At 34.0% G+C, this 19,488-nt stretch overlaps 3 protein-coding genes and 1 long non-coding RNA gene across 4 annotated transcripts; 1 reads left to right on the top strand and 3 right to left on the bottom strand.

Moving 5' to 3' along the window:
• Window positions 1-4,748: 4,748 nt before the first annotated feature.
• Window positions 4,749-6,895, bottom strand: LOC114408188. Its single transcript, XR_003665846.1, has 3 exons — window positions 6,815-6,895; window positions 6,474-6,701; window positions 4,749-5,032 (listed from the first exon to the last, which is right to left on the bottom strand). It is a non-coding gene; the product is annotated as an uncharacterized LOC114408188 (long non-coding RNA).
• Window positions 5,349-6,061, bottom strand: LOC114408177. The gene has a single exon (XM_028371268.1). The coding sequence runs from the start codon at window positions 6,030-6,032 to the stop codon at window positions 5,466-5,468; it is 567 nt and encodes a 188-aa protein (XP_028227069.1). The 5' UTR covers window positions 6,033-6,061; the 3' UTR covers window positions 5,349-5,465.
• An 861-nt stretch (window positions 6,896-7,756) lies between the features above and the next one.
• On the bottom strand, window positions 7,757-10,122 carry LOC114408133 (pentatricopeptide repeat-containing protein At1g31920-like). The gene has a single exon (XM_028371240.1). The coding sequence runs from the start codon at window positions 9,803-9,805 to the stop codon at window positions 7,988-7,990; it is 1,818 nt and encodes a 605-aa protein (XP_028227041.1). The 5' UTR covers window positions 9,806-10,122; the 3' UTR covers window positions 7,757-7,987.
• Window positions 10,123-13,759: 3,637 nt separating this feature from the next.
• Window positions 13,760-18,182, top strand: LOC114408165. Its single transcript, XM_028371260.1, has 7 exons — window positions 13,760-13,985; window positions 14,437-14,637; window positions 15,757-16,014; window positions 16,280-16,382; window positions 16,529-16,647; window positions 16,797-16,898; window positions 17,440-18,182. The coding sequence occupies exons 1-7, from the start codon at window positions 13,809-13,811 to the stop codon at window positions 18,034-18,036; spliced, it is 1,557 nt and encodes a 518-aa protein (XP_028227061.1). The 5' UTR covers window positions 13,760-13,808; the 3' UTR covers window positions 18,037-18,182.
• The last annotated feature ends 1,306 nt before the right edge of the window (window positions 18,183-19,488 follow it).

Below are 19,488 nucleotides of genomic sequence, written 5' to 3'. Positions count from 1 at the left end.
ACACATTCTGAACGGTATGTCTGACTCTCTCTTTGATATTTATCAAAATGTTGAGTCTGCTAAGGAATTATGGGACTCTCTTGAATCCAAGTATATGGCAGAAGATGCCTCAAGTAACAAATTCTTAGTTAGTAATTTCTTTAATTACAAAATGATTGATTCGAGGCCTGTTATGGAGCAATATAATGAACTGCTGCGGATTTTGGGTCAGTTTACTCAACATGATTTGAAAATGGATGAATCCATTGCAGTTTCATCTATAATTGATAAACTGCCTTCTTCTTGGAAAGACTTCAAGCATACCTTGAAACATAAGAAGGAAGAGTTGACTCTGGTTCAACTCGGTAGTCATTTCATGATTGAGGAGTCGCTGAGGGCTCAGGAAATTGACAAAGTCAATGATAAAACCGTAGCAGGTTCCTCTTCCGTTAATATGGTAGAGGAAAGTGGAACAGTTAAGCAAAATTACAATGCTAAAGGTAACAAACGAAAATTTCAAGGAAATAAGAACAAAGGTCCAAACAAACAGACAAAATTGTCATGTTGGAAGTGTGGGAAACCTGGTCATTTAAAGAGGGATTGTCGGGTGTTCAAAGGAAAGAACAAGGCTGGTCCAAGTGGGTCTAATGATCCTGAAAAGCAACAAGGATGATGACGTTGCTTGGTGGTTTGATTCGGGAGCAACAAGCCATGTGTGCAAAGATCGTCGTTGGTTCAAGGAATTTAGACCAATCGATGATGGCTCTATTGTGAAGATGGGCAATGTTGCAACTGAACCAATCCTAGGATTAGGTTGTGTGAATTTAGTTTTTACTTCCGGAAAAAGTTTGTATTTGGATAATGTCTTATTTGTACCTGGTATTCGTAAGAACTTATTGTCTGGTATGGTTTTAAATAATTGTGGTTTCAAGCAAGTACTTGAAAGTGACAAGTACATCTTGTCAAGACATGGTTCGTTTGTTGGATTTGGTTATCGTTGTAATGGAATGTTTAAATTAAACATTGATGTTCCTTTTGTTCATGAATCTGTTTGTATGGCCTCGTGTAGTTCTATAACTAATATGACAAAATCAGAAATTTGGCATGCTAGATTAGGACATGTTCATTACAAAAGATTAAAAGATATGTCAAAAACAAGTATGATTCCTCCTTTTGATATGAACATTGAAAAATGCAAAACTTGCATGTTGACCAAGATCACTAGGAAACCTTTTAAGGATGTTAAAAGTGAGACTAAAGTCTTAGACCTTATTCATAGTGATTTGTGTGATTTGCATGCTACTCCATCATTAGGTCATAAAAAATATCTTGTTACTTTTATTGATGATGCATCAAGGTATTGTTATGTATATTTATTAAATACAAAAGATGAAGCTCTTGATAAATTTAAAATTTATAAGAAAGAGGTAGAACTTCATCAAAATGGGCTAATCAAAACTCTTCGTACGGATAGGGGAGGTGAGTATTATGATCCGGTTTATTTTCAATCTACTGGAATAATACATCAAACTACAGCTCCCTATACACCACAACAGAATGGTGTAGCCGAAAGGAAGAATAGAACCTTGAAAGAAATGGTGAATTCCATGTTATCCTATTCGGGTTTAAGTGAAGGATTTTGGGGTGAGGCTATGTTGACAGCCTGTTACTTGTTGAACCGAATTCCTAACAAAAGGAATAAGGTTACCCCATATGAACTTTGGCACAAAAAGACACCAAATTTGAGTTATCTCAAAATTTGGGGATGTAGGGCTGTAGTCAGGCTTACAGAACCTAAAAGGAAAACCATAGGTGAAAGAGGTATAGATTGCATATTTATTGGATATGCTGAACATTCTAAAGTATATAGATTCTATGTGCTAGAATCTAATGATTCTGTTGCTGTGAACTCGGTTATAGAGTCACGAGATGCTATCTTTGATGAACAAAGGTTTACATCTATACCTAGGCCAAAGGACATGAATTCCATGTCGAAAGTCTCAGTTAATATTGAGGATATACCTTTAACTAGTACTGAAACTAGAAAGAGTACGAGAGTAAGAAAAGCTAAGTCATTTGGTGATGACTTTCAACTCTATTTGGTTGAAGGGTCAAGGAGTGATATTGAATTTCAATATCAATATTGCCTTAATGTTGAGGAAGACCCAAAGACTTTTAGTGAAGCAATGGCTTCAAGGGATGCTGTATTCTGGAAAGAAGCAATCCAAAGTGAGATGGATTCCATCATGCAAAATAATACATGGAAATTGGTTGACTTACCTCCTGGATGTAAGCCATTAGGATGTAAGATGATCTTTAGGAGAAAGATGAAAGTGGATGGTACTGTTGACAAGTACAAAGCCAGATTGGTTATCCAAGGCTTTAGGCAAAAGGAGGGTATTGATTTTTTCGATACAAATGGATGTGAAAACTGCATTCTTAAATGGTGAATTGGATGAAGAGATATACATGAAACAACCTGAAGGGTTTGTTATGCCAGGAAATGAAAATAAGGTGTGTAAACTGATGAAATCTCTTTATGGCTTGAAACAAGCGCCTAAGCAATGGCATCAAAAATTTGATGAGGTTGTGTTGTCTAGTGGTTTTGTTATAAACCAAGCAGATAAATGTCTATACAGCAAGTTTGATACTCATGGCAAAGGAGTTATCATTTGTCTGTATGTAGACGACATGTTGATCTTTGGTACCGACCAAGATCAAGTTGATGAAACTAAGGCATTTTTGTCTTCTAAGTTTGATATGAAAGATATGGGGGAGGCGGATGTGATCTTAGGAATAAAGATCAAATGTGGAAACAATGGTATTTCCATCTCTCAATCACATTATATTGAGAAGATATTGGAGAAATTTAATTTTAAAGATTGTTCTCCGGTAAGTACTCCCATTGATCCTAACCTGAAGCTATTACCTAATAAAGGTGTAGCAGTGTCTCAACTTGAATACTCAAGGGCGATAGGATCACTCATGTATGCAATGATTAGTACTAGGCCTGATATAGCTTATGCTGTTGCTAAACTCAGTAGGTTTACAAGTAATCCTAGTTCTCATCATTGGCAAGCTATGAATAGAGTATTCAAGTACTTAAAGGGAACCATTGACTATGGTTTGACATATACTGGATTTCCTTCGGTTATTGAAGGTTACTCTGATGCAAGTTGGATAACCAATATGGAGGATTATTCATCCACAAGTGGTTGGGTATTCCTCCTTGGAGGAGGTGCTATCTCTTGGGCATCCAAGAAACAGACCTGCATTACAAATTCAAAAATGGAATCTGAATTTGTAGCTTTAGCAGCAGCTAGTAAAAAAGCTGAGTGGCTAAGAAATCTAATCTATGAGATTCCATTGTGGCCCAAACCTATACCTCCCATGTCTATCAGGTGTGATAGTCAGGCAACTTTGGCTAAGGCATATAGTCAAGTGTATAATGGGAAGTCTAGACACTTGGGTGTTAGACACAACATGGTTCGGGAGTTAATCATGCATGGTGTGATATCAGTGGAGTTTGTGAGAACTCAGCATAATTTGGCCGATCATTTAACCAAAGGGTTAAGTAGAGATCTCGTAAAAAGGTCGGCTGTGGGATTAGGATTAAAGTCCATCTGAAATCTCTTATGTTAAGATACCCAATTCCCATCTAATATGACATTAGGTGCTGAATTCAATGTGGAAAGCTTAACATGTAGAGATTGGAACACATCATCGAAAGTATCCCAAAAGGAATGTGTTCGGTTCTGTAAGTTAAGGAGGTTGAAGTATAACTTCTCAATGGTTCTTTTGAAAAATTGCATTTGCAGGTGCAAGAAAGAAAAGGACTACCTATATAAGCATGAAGTTTAGCCGCTTCAAGAAGCTGGGACTTGGCTTTGATATGCTTATGAAGGATAGGGACACAGGCTAGTAAAACTAGTGTCGAGCAAGAGTAATGTTATAAACTATTGTGCAGATTATCTTCATGTATTCATTATGAATAGAAAGGGTTCAATCCTTAGTGACACCCTGATATTCGAATATTTGAAACGTGTAATTTGCTAAGATGAAATTCAATCGTCACGATATTTCATCTATGCAGTAGTTTGTGGTATGTTATGACTTTGGTGATTTGATCGGTAATTACACTAAAATGGGGGAGGTTTGTTGGACATTTTAGTGTAATTGATCTCTTTATTGTGTTAAAATAAGAGTGCACGCTTGTTTTAATGTAATAACGAGATGTTCGGTTTAGGCAAAGGTTGGAAGTTACATGGAAGTTACTAAAACTTCCATCAACGGTTGGAAGTTACATGGAAGTTACTAAAACTTTCATCAACGACAATTTTTAAAAATAAATAACTTCCATCAACCGCCAATAACCACCTGTTCTTTGATTATAAATAATCATCCTGGTTCAGAAAGCATAACATGTGAAAAACTCACAAGACCAAAACAAAACTCTTGAATTATAATCTTCTGATTTTATCCGATTGAACAATTTTGGTTGAACCCCGAAATTTGATTCAATCTGAAAGTGTTTATACACGACTTCAGATTTATCCAGGATTATCTCGATTTTCAAAATTAACCAACATATGATTAACTGATTGACTGATGCAGACACATAACCATTGACACAGAAGCAACTTCATTATTTTTAATAATATCAATGTTTGATACCAGGATAGCTTTTGGCACGTTGGAATCCCTCCTTCAATTTACGAATTTAATGATTTCACAGGGAGCATAATTTCACTAATTTTACTACAAAGCAATTAACACAGCAAAGCTCCCGAAATGAAAATTGATAGCAATTTACTACAGCTTGTTCTTACACATCTTGCACATCAACAAACTCATTAAATAGATAGCAAAAGATTCCCCTGTTGATGACATGTAAAATCCCCAAAGATTCAATAGATTAATTCACAAAACAATTATATAGAAAATTTAACTCCTTCATCATCAGTTGAAGTTCCTTTAAAGACCACAAGTTTTCCCTTCTGTTCTAATAGTTTCAGTGCACGATTCAAAATAGTTCGATCTATTCCATGAAGATCTGCAGAATATAAAATAGAACGAGAACCAAATTCAGGGGGGTGTATTGGATTGGGATTTTGAGAGAATATTTTGACAAAAACAATCTTGAAGATTTTAAAAGATTATGTGGGATTGTATTGATTTTGTGGGATTTTAAAAGATTTTTTTTAAAAGACTTTTTACAATCAGGATTCTTAACCCAAGATTTTAATGGATTTCTAACACTGATTTTTAAGATTTCAAAGTACTTTATGGATTTTTAAGATTTTGAAAGATTAATACATTTTAAACAAAAAAATAACGGAAGTTACAAAAGTGAATGAAAAAGATGATAAATAAATTATAATGTTTGAATAAAGAAAATAAAAACGATAGAAATTTTAAACCTTTTAATAACAAAGTCATTATTGCCTAAAAAAATAATAACAAAGTGATTCTCACTTCATGTTCGCCTAATTATTAGCATTTCTCCACATATCTGAACCTATATTAGTCCTCCATATATTAGCATCTTCTCGTTCCTGCTCTTGTGTTTGAACAATGGGTTCATGATCATTGTCTTCGTAATTTGGTAACACTGAAGATGAAGATGAAGACTCGTCAGTAGGTTCCACTGGAAATTCATCAGAACGACATTCTTTGCGAAGAAAATTATGAAGTGCTGCACATGCCAACACAAGCTCTGCTTGTATTTTAAATAGAAATGGAGGTGCTAACTTAAAAATTGTGAACCGCGATTTAAAAATACCAAATATCCTCTCAATCACATTCCTTAAGGATGCATGCCGAAGATTAAATAATTCCTTTTCATTTTCAGGGTCATTACCGTGACCTGCAAAATCTTGTAGATGATATCGTACACCTCGATATGGGGCTAAAAATTTGCGTCGATTAGGAAATCCACAATCCACCAGATAATACTTACCTTGGGGCACTTTAAGTCCATTCTTCCTTGCCAAAGCATCACTTAACACCTTGGAATCATGTGCTGAACCCTCCCACCCGCTAAGAACGTACATGAATTCCAAATCAAAATTACAAGCAGCTAATACATTTTGTGATATATTTCCATGACGATCACAATAACAGTTACTTTTTCTATTCCTATTAGGTTTCCTTTTTTTCTTTTATTATGTTCATGTATTCTAGAACAAATAAAAATCATATCCTATTACATTCCTATACAAAAATCATATCATTTTTTTATCAGGTTTTCTTTTTTTTTTTTTTAACTTTCTTATTACGTGTCTAACCAAACAAAAATCATATCCTATCATATCCTATTACAAAGCCATATTTCTTTAACTCATCCTAATTAATATCACTTTAGGATGAGTTAAAGAAATATGGCCAAAGAAATATCCTGTGCCAAATATCCTAATTAATAATACACTTACAATTGAAAGAATGCAAAGCATAGAAAAGAAAAAGGACTAAGGGAAAAAAAAAAGGGAATTTACGTGAAATAAGGTGGGTAATTGAAGAAAGGTGGTAGTTTGAACCCTCCCAATTTCTGCATCTTGCATGTGCTGCTTCAATGCTGTGCGCAGAAATTAACGGTCTTCTCGGAGCATTTTCAACCACAAGGATCTCGAGTTCAAGATCTGATCTTCAACCGATCTTTCGATAAAGGATGAGGCAAGATCTCCGGCATGGAGAATGGGATCTTCTACAAGGTCCCTGAAGATCTGCACATTGATTAAATAAAAATTACTCCCTCTCTCCCTAACAGCAAAACGCAGGAGGAAGAACTGTCCAAAAGAAGAAGAAAGGAAAACAACTCATCCAAAAATTGACACACCGGCGGATGGGGGTCGCGGCGGAGGGGAAGGCGGTGGGCGGAGAAGAAAGAAGAAAGAAGGTGAGGAGAGGGAGTAAAGAAAAAAAACAAGAAAAGGGAAACGTGTGAGCACTGTTATAAATTAAAAATTGTTTGAAAGGAGATTAATTTAATTAATAAGAAATTAAATTAAAATATAAAAACTGTTAAAAACTTTTGATTTAAGAAAATAAAAAAACTCTTTTCAATGTATGAAAAAAATGTTTAACTGATAATTTGCAAAAATATTGTTAATTCTGATTGACAAAATTTAATCATTAATTAATGAAAAGTATAATTAATAATATAGGATTGAAATAGTTGATTATGATATTTCATTACGTAAAAAGATAGTTTAGGTTTTTTTTAGGGAATAAAAGATAGTTTACATAAACTTACAAATATTTTTTATATAAGCCTGGATTTTTCTTATTATTCTTGCTTCTTGTATTCCTCTATTATAATTTTTAAATAACTTATCATGTTAAAAATCAAAATTTGTCAATAACTCATTATTTTTGTAGTCTGAAACATCAAATACTCTTTTTTTTTTCTTATATTACTACCGTGTTTATGTGAAGACTACTATCAAGTGCAGCAGCCAGCAAGATAAACACTTTAGACTTATCTCTGAATACTAACTTCTTTTTGTGTGTATCATATAAAAGATTAACGAATTCTTTTAGTATTAGTATTAATGAGTTAGGGGCGAGAGGTCCAAAAATTGAAAATAGTACAATGAGTTAGGTGCTCTTCCTCCAATTGCTTTGTGTTTCTGAAAACCAAGAATTTATGTGACAGTCTTCTATAGCCTAAAGAAAGAAAGAAAGAAAAAAACTGTTGCGTTATCAAAATTATCAATTTGCTGACATCTTCGCTTACTCTTACTCTGATGTGCCTACAATTTCTATAACAAGTAGTATATGTTAAACAATACCATAACCAAAACCTATTTTCTTGTCTTGCTTGTGTGCTATGGATAGCAATATCATTGGTAGAAAAAGATGCTCAATATACCACAATGTCCAATCTTATTTCTAGTAGTTGTCTATTTACTGCAATATATATAACTAACAAATATGTGTGGGAAATGTCAAGACAGGAAAAAAAATACCACCCCTACAAAGAACCCTTTATGCATAAATGTAATGAAATTCACCAATAATCTTTACATGAGCAAGTTCCATCTTTAAAATGGTGGAAGCGATTACGGTCTCTCACAGTAATTTCCCGTTCATAGATCACGGAAATGAACTTAGTGTAAGTATGACAGTCATTACACATTCTAAGATTTCTTGATATTCTTATGGGAGATCCCTCCGATGTATGTATTAGTGCAAAAGCAATTGCCAACTTCTGACTATGATGTTTCAGTCTCTGCCTCTTTTCATCTTCATCCACATCAAGCAACACCTGTGACATGTCTGGTGTATAGCCTTCAAATTTCAACTGCCATTCCATTTGTTGAATCATATCATAGATGGTTTCACATATTGGTTGAGACTTGTCCTGCGAAACAAACTTGTATACATTCCTATTTGCTTCAACCAAACTGAACCCAGGTGTTTGCACCAAGTGTTTTTCAGCCATTTCTGTTCTGATCCTGGCTACATTAGCCCATTTTTTAGCCCTTGCATACATATTTGCTAGCACCAAATAGTCCCCGGGATTGTGTTTATTCAACCTGAAAATATTCTCAGCTGCAATCTCCCCTATTTCCAAGTTATGGTGAACCTTACAAGCACTAAGAAGGCTCCTCCAAACCACATCATTAGGCTTAATTGGCATGCTTTTTATGAGGCCATAGGCTTCCTTTAGCATCCCAGCTCTCCCCATAAGATCCACCATACAACCATAGTGCTGAATTGTTGGTTTAATCATATGCTCAAATTGCATGCGGTTGAAACATTGAAGACCCTCTTTGACAAGACCAGCATGACTGCAAGCACTTAACACACCCACATAGACAACATCATCTGGTGTCAAACCTTCCTCCAGCATGTCAGAGAAAACTCTTAGAGCTTCCCTACCGCGCCCATGAATGGCAAGCCCCGCAATCATTACAGTGTAAGAATATCTATTCTTATGAGCCATATTATGGAACACACAAAGCCCTTTCTCAAGGCTCCCACACTTGGCATACATATCAATTAATGAAGTCTTCACAACAACATTGAGTTCACTGATGTTCCTCAACAAGATCCCATGTATGCACCTTCCAAGATTAGGAGACCTCAAATGAGTGCAAGCAGAAAGTGCACTAACCAGAATGCTCTCTTCAGCCCTATGGCGCCCCTCACCGCTCATGTCCCCAAGAAGCATCAAGCACTCATGCCACATCTCCACACTAGCATGAGCACCAATGATGGAACTCCACGAAGCCACACTCTTTTCATCCATTTGCTCAAACACAACACCAGCATGCTCTATTGCCCCACACTTGCCATACATGCTGATCAAGCCATTTTGCACAAAGACATCAACCTCAAGACCTGCCTTAAAAACATGAGCATGAATTTGCACTCCTTCCTTGAGAGCAACTAATAGAGAGCATGCCTTGAGCACAAACGGGTAGGTGAAGTTGTCAGGTTCAATTCCTCTTTCAAGCATCTCAACATAAAGCAACAAAACTTCTTCTAGATCCATGCTATTGACATTTCCTCTAATCATGGTATTGTACTCAAAGCTACCAGGTTCCTCAATCTGCCTGAAGATTGAGCAAGCATACTCCATGCTGCCCCATCTAGATAGAGCACAAGAGGCAACAAGATTGCTGCCACAGAAAGAATCATAGAAGAGACCCAATTTTAGAATATGGGCATGTACTTGCTTGAATTCTTCCATGCTCTTGCATCTCTTGAGCAAAGACAACCATCCCTGCTCATTGAACTTTGCATTCAATTCAGAGCTTTGGAGTGGACTATTTGGCAGTGACAAAAGATGGGATTGGCAAAGGACAGATGTCCCACTCATACTTCCCTCCACACCATGTTAAACCAACAAGCTAAGCTAAGCTAAACATAAAAATAGCATACCGCCCATTATTAAGTCCAGGAGATAATATTGATGAAACTCTCAATGTAAGTAAGAATTAACTCAAAATTAGAATATAGAAACTGAGAAGAGATAGTTATGCACCAGAAAAAAGATGAACTCTATGATCCATGATGCAAGGAAAGTTTATCAGATGGTTGCAGAGTATTTGGCAAGTGTGCATGAAGTTGGGGTGTAGTGATCCCAGTTACTGAAATGGCAACGGAAAAAACTGTGTGAAGCATTGGTGGTGTGGTTTTGGGGGTTGACAGCGAAAAAATAGCTCAAAATGAGTATTTAATTATAAGTTGCAGCCTTGCAAGAGACGACTCATTGCTCAACAATAGTCCCTCATTGGGCGTTGACACTATTAATACTGTGTCAAGAATATATCCTAGTAATTAACTAAAAAAAGTTATGGCAGTTTGTTACTTAAAAAGTTATGAAGAGCACGCTGCATTGCTAGGTGATGTACCTCTAGGTTGAGCTGTCAAGATGGGTTCCACCCCGTGGGTCAGAGGTGGACCGGGCTCAATTTTTTTAAAAAAAATCGATATCGGCAACTTTTCAGTCTGGTCCACTTAGTCTGTGGGTTAGGTGGGCTCAACCCGTGGATTTATGGGTCAACCCGTCAACCCACCAAATTTAAACAATATATTATTTTATTTTTTATTATTATAAATTTATAATGGTTAAGAAATTAAATTTTTATTTTGTAGCTAGCAACCCAATTGGCAATTCACATTCAGTAATAGAGCAAGTTCAAACAATAGCAAAGCCCAATTGAATTAGAAATTGTTAATTTGTTAATGATCCATATAATGTTAGTCTTTTCTTTTGTTTAATTATTTAATTGTTTTATGATTCAATTTATTTAATTTAATTTTTCTCTTATATTGTCATAAGAATAGATCAATCATGTGAGCCAAAATGTTAAAGTCAATGACAAATCTGAATAAGATCTCTATTTGGCTGAGCCAAAGTTTTTTCTTAAGTTGGATATTTTGAGTTATTGGAAGGACCGGCAAGAACGTTATCCATATCCAAGTCTTTGTAGGTTGGCATGTGAGGTGTTAAGCATTTCTATAGCAACTGTTGCTAGTGAATCGGCATTTAGCGCTCGTGTGCTAAACAAGTATGGTGCTAGTCTTCTTCCTTCCAATGTTCAAGCACTAATTTTAACCCAAAATTGGATAAATGGTTTTTAAGATATTGGTAATTTACATTTCTTTTTCCATAATTTTTAGTTTGTTATTGGTGTGTTGTTTCATTTATTTGACTTATTAATGATATTGTTTATTTTTTTTGTCTTTGTAGATGAAATTAATGGTGATATTGAGAAAGAAGAGGAAGTTGTTCTGGATTTCACTGTCCATAACTCTAATGTTTAATTTCAATAGTTTAAAAGTTTATTTTTGATGACATTTAATTTTCAATTATCTTAATGTTGAATGTTTATTTTGAAGACTTCAATCACTTTAATATTGAATGTTTGAATTTGATTTAGTTTGGTTTTTATATTAGATTTTATTTTAAGTTGTTTGGAATAATTTATTTTTTTACAAAAAAAAGACAGAAAAGTGGGCCAGCCCGCATAACCCACCAACCCGTGGTGGACCGGGCCGAGCTGGCATTTTATTAGCCCACACAAAAGTGGGCCGAGCTGGGCTAACCCACTTTTAGTTCAACTTGTTGCGGGCCAGCCCATGTGGGCCAGGCTGGCCCATTTTGACAACTCTACCTCTAGGTGGAGGAGGTGTGATTGTGATTTTACAGTAAACTCGTGAATTTTTTTAAGTATTAATTTACATAAAATATAATTTCTATTTAAATTTCTAATATTATATATATATATATACACACACACTAGCTAGTTTTCTATTATTTATGTGGAATGTCTTATTGTTAATTTTTTGTATTTAACTCTCTAAATTAATTCAACAAATCTGTATGAGTTGAAGATTCACCACTTCTGATGAAGATATATAAAATTCTACAAGAAATTAATTTCTGCTAAAAAATTCCCACCCACACAGAGCGACTTAAAAAGGGTCATCTCAAACACAAAAGGAAAAATCTTCGGTCTTCACTTTGCCAGAATTCGTCCGCAGTCACATGAAAATCGAAAAGGCAAAAACCATCTAAGGGATAAGTATCAATCTAACTCTCAATACTTTTCAAGTCTTCAATTCGCATTGCTGACTTAGTTTAGTCTATTCGTCCCTCCTTCTGGATAGATTTTAGGAAAATGTGAGGAAAGAAGTTGATGAAAAATAAGTCTCAAGAAAGGAAACAAATTAAAAGTCAACAAACCAAAGCGAAGCTTTAGAAGAATAAAGTATCGTGTTTGTAGCAACTAGCAAGTGGATATTTAAAAGGACACTTAGACACGACGCTTATTTAGAAAAGTTCAAGCCAGATTAACTAAAGGTTTCACTAAAAAAAATGGTGTAGATTTATTTTATACCTGTTCACTAGCTAGTTACAAAAATATATCATACATAATTTAATTAACTATACATTAAGTGGATGTAAAAACAATCTTTTTTTAAGGGAAGTAATTTACTAGCTAGAGACAACCTAAAGGGTTTTAATATCTAGTCAAGAACATTAAGTTTGCGAACTACAATTAATGGTGGTCTACTATAAAATCTTGTTTTCAAGCAGTGATTTTTCTATTATTATTATTCATGACTCATTACTAACTTGACCCGGTCCAAAATTAATTTTTATGAATTTTGGGTTTAAAAATGAGGCTTTATTTAGTTTGAGGGCGGGTTCAGGTCTTTGAGTCGTCAATAGGCCTACTTAGTCTAGTGTCATATTCTTTTAAAATGTATAATTTTTTAAATAATTATATATTAATTATAATATTTCTTGATTTGATAAGAAAAATATTTTATATAATATAATATTATAATTACATTGATGTTGTTAATTTATCTTAATATATATATATATATATAATAAACTATATCTTAATAATAATTTTATGCTTCTTCAGTTCTATAATTTTTTGGTTATATCTTTAGTTCTATAATTTTACTATATATAATTATTAAAATTGATGTATATATCAACAAATCAAATTAACCCAGCTTTATTTCAAATATTATCAGATTGAGGAATGCTAGTAAGAGATTCTAACAGTACACTTGTTTAATATTCTAGTGAGAGAGCATGCACCCACAATTAATGGAAATCTGAAATACAATAAAAAAATTTATTACTTTTTTAATTTATTGTTTTTAAAATAAATTTGCACTTTAAAAATAGAGAGCACGTACATTAGTTATTTCTTTCGTGCTATTGGTGTGATGCATTCCTTCTTACTGAATAGCAGTACTCTAGAATAAATCAGAAGCGTTGTCACTCTTTCAATCCACTTGCACAACTTGTGTTAGACGTATCACCATTCACCAATATAATGCACCACGATTGCACCAACACATGGCAACATTTTTTTTTATCTCTTTCTATTCATCTCCTTTTATCTCATCACTCTTTTATATTTCCTTTCTATCTCTCATAATCCTTAAAATTCGATTTAATTAGAAAAAAAAACATCTCATGCAGGAAGATTTTGAAATCAACCCAAAACAAGTAACTCACTATATAGTCATATATCGGTGTGTACCTCTTAATATTTGATAGGTATCTCAGTTTGACTTAGTTAGGTGGAGTCTATTATAATTTTACACTACTAGTTGGCTAGTTGTGGCAATGTATAAGAATTTTCAACTGATAAGTTCAATAATTCTCTGTATAGCAAGGTTGGACGTGCACAACTTGTGCTATGTCCTTACTTTTTTAATTAGTAAAAAAATATTCTCACTTTGGCTTTTAAAAAAGAACACTTGCGTCAACGTCTACGAAATATTCTCTATATATCTTCTTTCTTTCTTCCGTTTTCCCGATCGGGCTTCCTTCTTCTTTGCAATTCATGGAGGTGAAGAATGAAAAGAAAGCCCCGAGTGTTGAAAGGAGGCATATTGAGGCGCCCAAAAATTTGATGGAGGTAGTGTCCATATTAACGGAAGCCATAAAGTCGCTCGGTTACAAGGAGAAATGGCACATCCTCAACTTGCCCATAGCCATTGCTTCCGCTGTGTTGGACATGGTCCTTTCCAACTTCATCTATATATCCATTTACGTTTCCACTTCTTTGTAAAAATAATAATCTTATTAAAACATAGATTTAAGCCTAATTCTCTTATAAAATTGACTTATAAAATAAAGATTATTCCTCACTTTATGTGTTTTAATTTAGTTATATCACTAGTTGATATGAGATGTCTTATACTTGAGTAAGATTTACATAATATGTATCCATGATTTTAAATTGCCGTCTACAACCTAGACCGCAATTGCAGCCGCAACTTCAAAGTATTTTGACATGCATTCTGCAATCGTCACCATAGAAATTGTGGTTGTATCAACAGCATTTTTTGGCAATTATTTGTCATGTAAAAGTTTTTCTGACTCATCACACCGCAATTTAAAAACACGTGTGTAACTGCATGAAGCTTTTCCCTCTTTTTAATTAACCCGTACTGAATTTGAGAATGTAGGGTAAGAAAACAGTTGCAAGAGAATGCGGTGAAAGAAGTGATTGTGTACAGCTGAAGGCCCCCGAAGTTATAAAGGAGTTATATGAGATAAAGAAATTGTTGACACGGACCTTGCTTTTCAGCAGAAAACGGTTTCATGGGTTCTTATTTGCTGCTGGATTCGACAAGGAGGATGTCCTCCTAAGAAAGAGAACAGCTCGGGTACGTAACATTGGCTAGCTTCTTACAAAAATGAATCAATACTTATACGATTTTGATTCCCATATTAGATAGCAATTGGCTAGTAGCTCATTACTGGTTAATTAGTTGTTTTCCCATATATTGTATCTCAATAAGCTTCGTAAAAGTGTTTTAATGTAATCAACTTTTCTCATTCTATCAACAATTTTATTCTTATTAATTTTGTCTCCATCTTCTTTCATTAGCCATGTGTTAATTTCTTAACATAGTATGAATGGCATGGCACCTTCCATGATAGGAGAGCTTCTCTGATCTCTCTGATCTTTATTTCATTTTAATTTCTTCCAATTCTAACTATATTTTTTTCTCTTTTTATTTTCTCTCACTCTCTCTTCGAACTTTTTTTGGTCTGACATATATATGAAAAATTTTCTTTACTTCAACCATATGTATTTGTTGTTCGTTGGAATCCACTGGAAAAAAAGGAGTTCTTTTCCTTCAATTATCCCTATTTTCTCATCAATTTTCCCCTAGTATTTATAAAAATAACCCTTTTTATTTTCTCCTCTTCATCCAAACTTATAAGAATTTATATTTATTTTTCACTGTTTTGAGTTTGGATTTCATAGTCTTGTTCACTCATTACAATATATTTGTTCTAGGTTTGCCTGTTTGTGAACTCTCTTAATCTGAGTTTTCTTACAAGTGTATTTGTTTTAATAAATATATTTCGACACCCATATCTTATTATACACCTAGAAAGAGTAATAAAAAAGATAAAAATATAAATATATAACTAATATGATATGATAGGAACACAGAAATATAGATAAATGTTAGTTGTTAATTAATAGGTGTTTAAAAGAAGTAGGTGTGAAAATATTATTGCTCTTTTTTAAAAAAAAAAACTTGAGCAAACTAATCTTGAACAAATAGTTAAACCTTAGGATATGCAAGCCAAATATGTATTTTTTTTTCTTTCTTTCCCTTCAAAATTTAATTTATAAACAATAAAAATAAACAACAAAATGTTGTTTTTTTTACTGATAAACAACAAAAATATTTTAAAAAAAATTGAAGTATATTTTTGTATCCAAGCCAGTTTAACTGAAAATTAATTTTATGATTTTATTATGGCAGATTCTAAGGCCAGTTTTCACAGTTATACGTGATATAGAATCAAAAAGTGTGTTGGTGTTTATTCGGGGAACTCGTAGCCTAAACGACACGCTAACAGCTGCACTCTGTGCTCCCGTCTCCTTCGAGCATAGGAGGAACAACAACATTGTTTCAGGACATGCACACCGTGGTATGGTTGCTGCAGCTTATTGGATTCTAGACTACTGCACTCCTGTACTAAAAAAGGCTCTTGATCAATACCCCCACTTCAAAATCAAGGTATATATTGTTAATTCAATTAATCTATTCCTATTTTTTTATCCGTAAGAGTTGAATAGAAGTATTAAAAAATTTAAAATAATTCAATTAGATCCTTTGATTATATAATCTTCACCCGGTGTTTAATAATAGGAAAATTATTTTATTTCCTTTTTTGATCATTCCATATTAATTAAAAGTATATATTCTTTTTATTAAATTGTGTAATTCATCTCTATGTTTGATTTTTTTTTATTATTATAATTATAATAATCTTTCCAAATAGATCGTTGGGCACTCGCTTGGTGGTGGTACCGCTGCACTGCTGACATTTAAGCTAAGAGAAATACAAGAGTTCTCTTCAAGCACTTGTGTCACGTTTGGCCCAGGCATGTAGTTACACTAAATTCTTTAGTTTACATTTAAAGTTTTTAATTTGTTCAATTGAGTAACGTAATTCAATAGGTTTGTTTCATTATAATGAATCATCACATGCTCTTGATGTAGAATTGTTTCGCATTTTTAATTTTTGCAGCTGCCTGTATGACATTGGAGTTAGCCGAATTTGGGAAGCCCTTTATCATTTCCATTATCAATGGTTATGACATAGTGCCTACATTGTCAGTTTCTTCTGTTCATGATTTCATTTCTGAGGTGTTCAAACTACTCGATGGTTTAATTAGCAAATACTACATCAAGTTAATTGCTTAATTATGTTATCTGTTAGAAAATTGTTTGGTTCTTTGGTCAAGTTGGCTTTCATTAGGTAACTACGTACATAATATTGATCGAATAATTTACAGGGTCGCGATCGGAGCAATGATCAAAACATCCTAACCGCAGTTAGATCTCACATACCAATCGCAAAAGCCATTGCAGGACATGCAATAACCCGCTGCACACAGGTAGCTTTCAAGCTCCTTGATTATTTATATAAATTTGTCATTTGACATTGAAAGAACTCAGTGCATGCTCTATAGGGATATATACTCTCCTATTAGGTATTCACTTGACTCTAACAAGAATTTACTCCTTCAATTGATAAACCATACATAATATAAGGGAATTGAACTATTATATTAATGATCTTCACAAATACTGCTGTTCTGGCAGAAAATAATTATATATATCTCCTTTTTGCATAGGGTCATATACAATGTACATACATCTATCAACCAGGCCACCAAAAAAAATATAATGTACATACATCTTTTATTATTTTAGGGACATGTTAACCAGCGTCTTCAATTAAGGTATTAGTTAAAGAATCAAAATATAAAAAGTAGTTTTATTAAAAGGATTGCATTAAAAATCATGATAGAGTGTACTATCATACTTTCTAAATAATAAAAACTTTACTTTTAATTTCTTAACCATACAAGTGTTCTTAATTACTGGTTAGCATTTTCTTTATCTTATAATAGAGATCCTACTTTGTACCTACAGGTTGTGAAGAAACATAAACACGGAACTCGCTCATTGCTTCCCTGGCACATACGTGAGAATATTGACTCATCGCCAAGCTCAAAATCAGATAACATAGCTGAAGCTTATGGATCATCTGAGACAAATTTTGAATCTCTCTTGACTGAAGAGCACTTAATCATGGAGTCTATGTCAGATGATGACGAATATAATTCTTCTAGTGAAGGATCTGACGGTGATGACTCCGATGGCGACGAAGACGAATTGTCGAATAAAGTGGGGAAGCTTAAACTGGGAAAAGAAGTAGCCACAAACAAAAACATAGCTGAAGAAGAGAGTGATTGTCCAATCACAACATCAAGTAGACGTCGTCTTTATCCTCCTGGAAGGATCATGCATATTATTCCTATTGCACATTCGTCTGAAAATCCTAATTCAAACCACAATGGTTGTGATGAGAAACATGTTTCCCTATATGAAACGCCTAGAGAGCTCTATGGAAAGCTCAGACTTTCAAGAAGGATGATACTTGATCATAAGTCAAACAAGTATCTGAAGGTGTTACAACAATTAATCAATCAACTAGAGAAAGAGAGCTTCAAATATCGTGGAGGATGAGCCAAGGAATAGCGGATGAAAAAATAATTGGTACTAATTTGATCATGGAGCAAGCCCTAGAATTAAAATTGGGCCTCTTGATTCTGATTGTCGGATTTGTTGTGTGTTGTTGAAATTGCTACAAATTTTTAGAATATTCTTAAATATAATATGTATATAGTAGAATATCCTAGAACTATAGAATATGGTAGAACAATCTAGAACTATAATGTGTATGAATATGGTAGAACAATCTAGAACTATAAGTCTATGTATAAGATAGAAGAATCTAGAACTATCATGATACTAATCTATCATGAAAACTCTAGAAAGACCTAAAGTAATGTAGAAACATTCACCACCATTGAGAGGTTAGTGACTTGAGCCTATAAATAGGCAATTGGTATGTTGTAATTGATCAATCCAAGAAATCAATGACATAGCCTTCTTTCAAAAACAATTCTCTAAAACTATCAACTATCATCTAATCAACTACCAACAGTGGTATCAGAGCTACGTTCGGTCATACATTAGGCGTAGTTATCTTACCTACCTACCATTCCAAAATCCTCCCAACTACTTCAAAAATTTCCTTTGTACTACTAACCCACTCCAATAATATTTTTTCTAAGCTATGGATAACATTACTCAATCGTCAACTATATCTGTCCCTATCTTCAATGGTGAAAATTATGATTTCTGGCGTGTTAAAATGGAAACATATTTTTCATCTCAAGATTTATGGGACATAGTAGAAGAAGGCTTCACTATTCCCGCGGATACTTCAGCTCTTAATGCATCTCAAGAAAAAGAGTTGAAGAAAAATAAACAGAAAAATTCAAAGGCGTTGTTCACCTTGCAACAAGCGGTGACTGATCCAATTTTTCCAAGAATTATGGGAGCTAAGACTGCCAAAGAAGCGTGGAACACATTGCAGGAGGAGTTTCAAGGAAGTGTTAAGGTACGTGCCGTTAAACTTCAATCTCTAAGAAGAGATTTTGAACTATTGAAGATGAAGGAGTCCGAGACAGTTAAAGATTACTATTCTAAAGTTAAAGGAATAGTTAATCAAATGAGAGCTTTTGGGGAAGATATTCTTGACAAGAAAATTGTTGAGAAAATTCTAATTACTATGCCCCAAAAGTTTGACCCAATCGTGACAACGATTGAGAAAATCAAAGATCTGTCCACTCTATCAGAGACAGAACTTGTGGGCTCTCTTGAAGCATATGAGCAAAGACTGTATAGGCATAAAGAAGATACAATTGAAAATGCCTTCCAGTCAAAGTTTAAATTTCAGCCCCAAAACAAAGAAAATAGAGGAAAGAAAAATTATGGAGAAATTTCCAAAAAAAGAGAAGGCTCTAGGAATTTCCTTAAGAACAAAATAGATAAAAATCCTTCATGCAATATATGCAAAAGGCAAGGTCACGCAGAGAAAAATTGTTGATTCCGTAATATGCCACAATGCAA

Source organism: Glycine soja, chromosome 1, assembly GCF_004193775.1.
Source record: "Glycine soja cultivar W05 chromosome 1, ASM419377v2, whole genome shotgun sequence".
In the NCBI taxonomy this organism is placed as follows: Eukaryota; Viridiplantae; Streptophyta; class Magnoliopsida; order Fabales; family Fabaceae; genus Glycine; species Glycine soja.
This window is presented reverse-complemented; position numbering and strand designations above follow the sequence as displayed.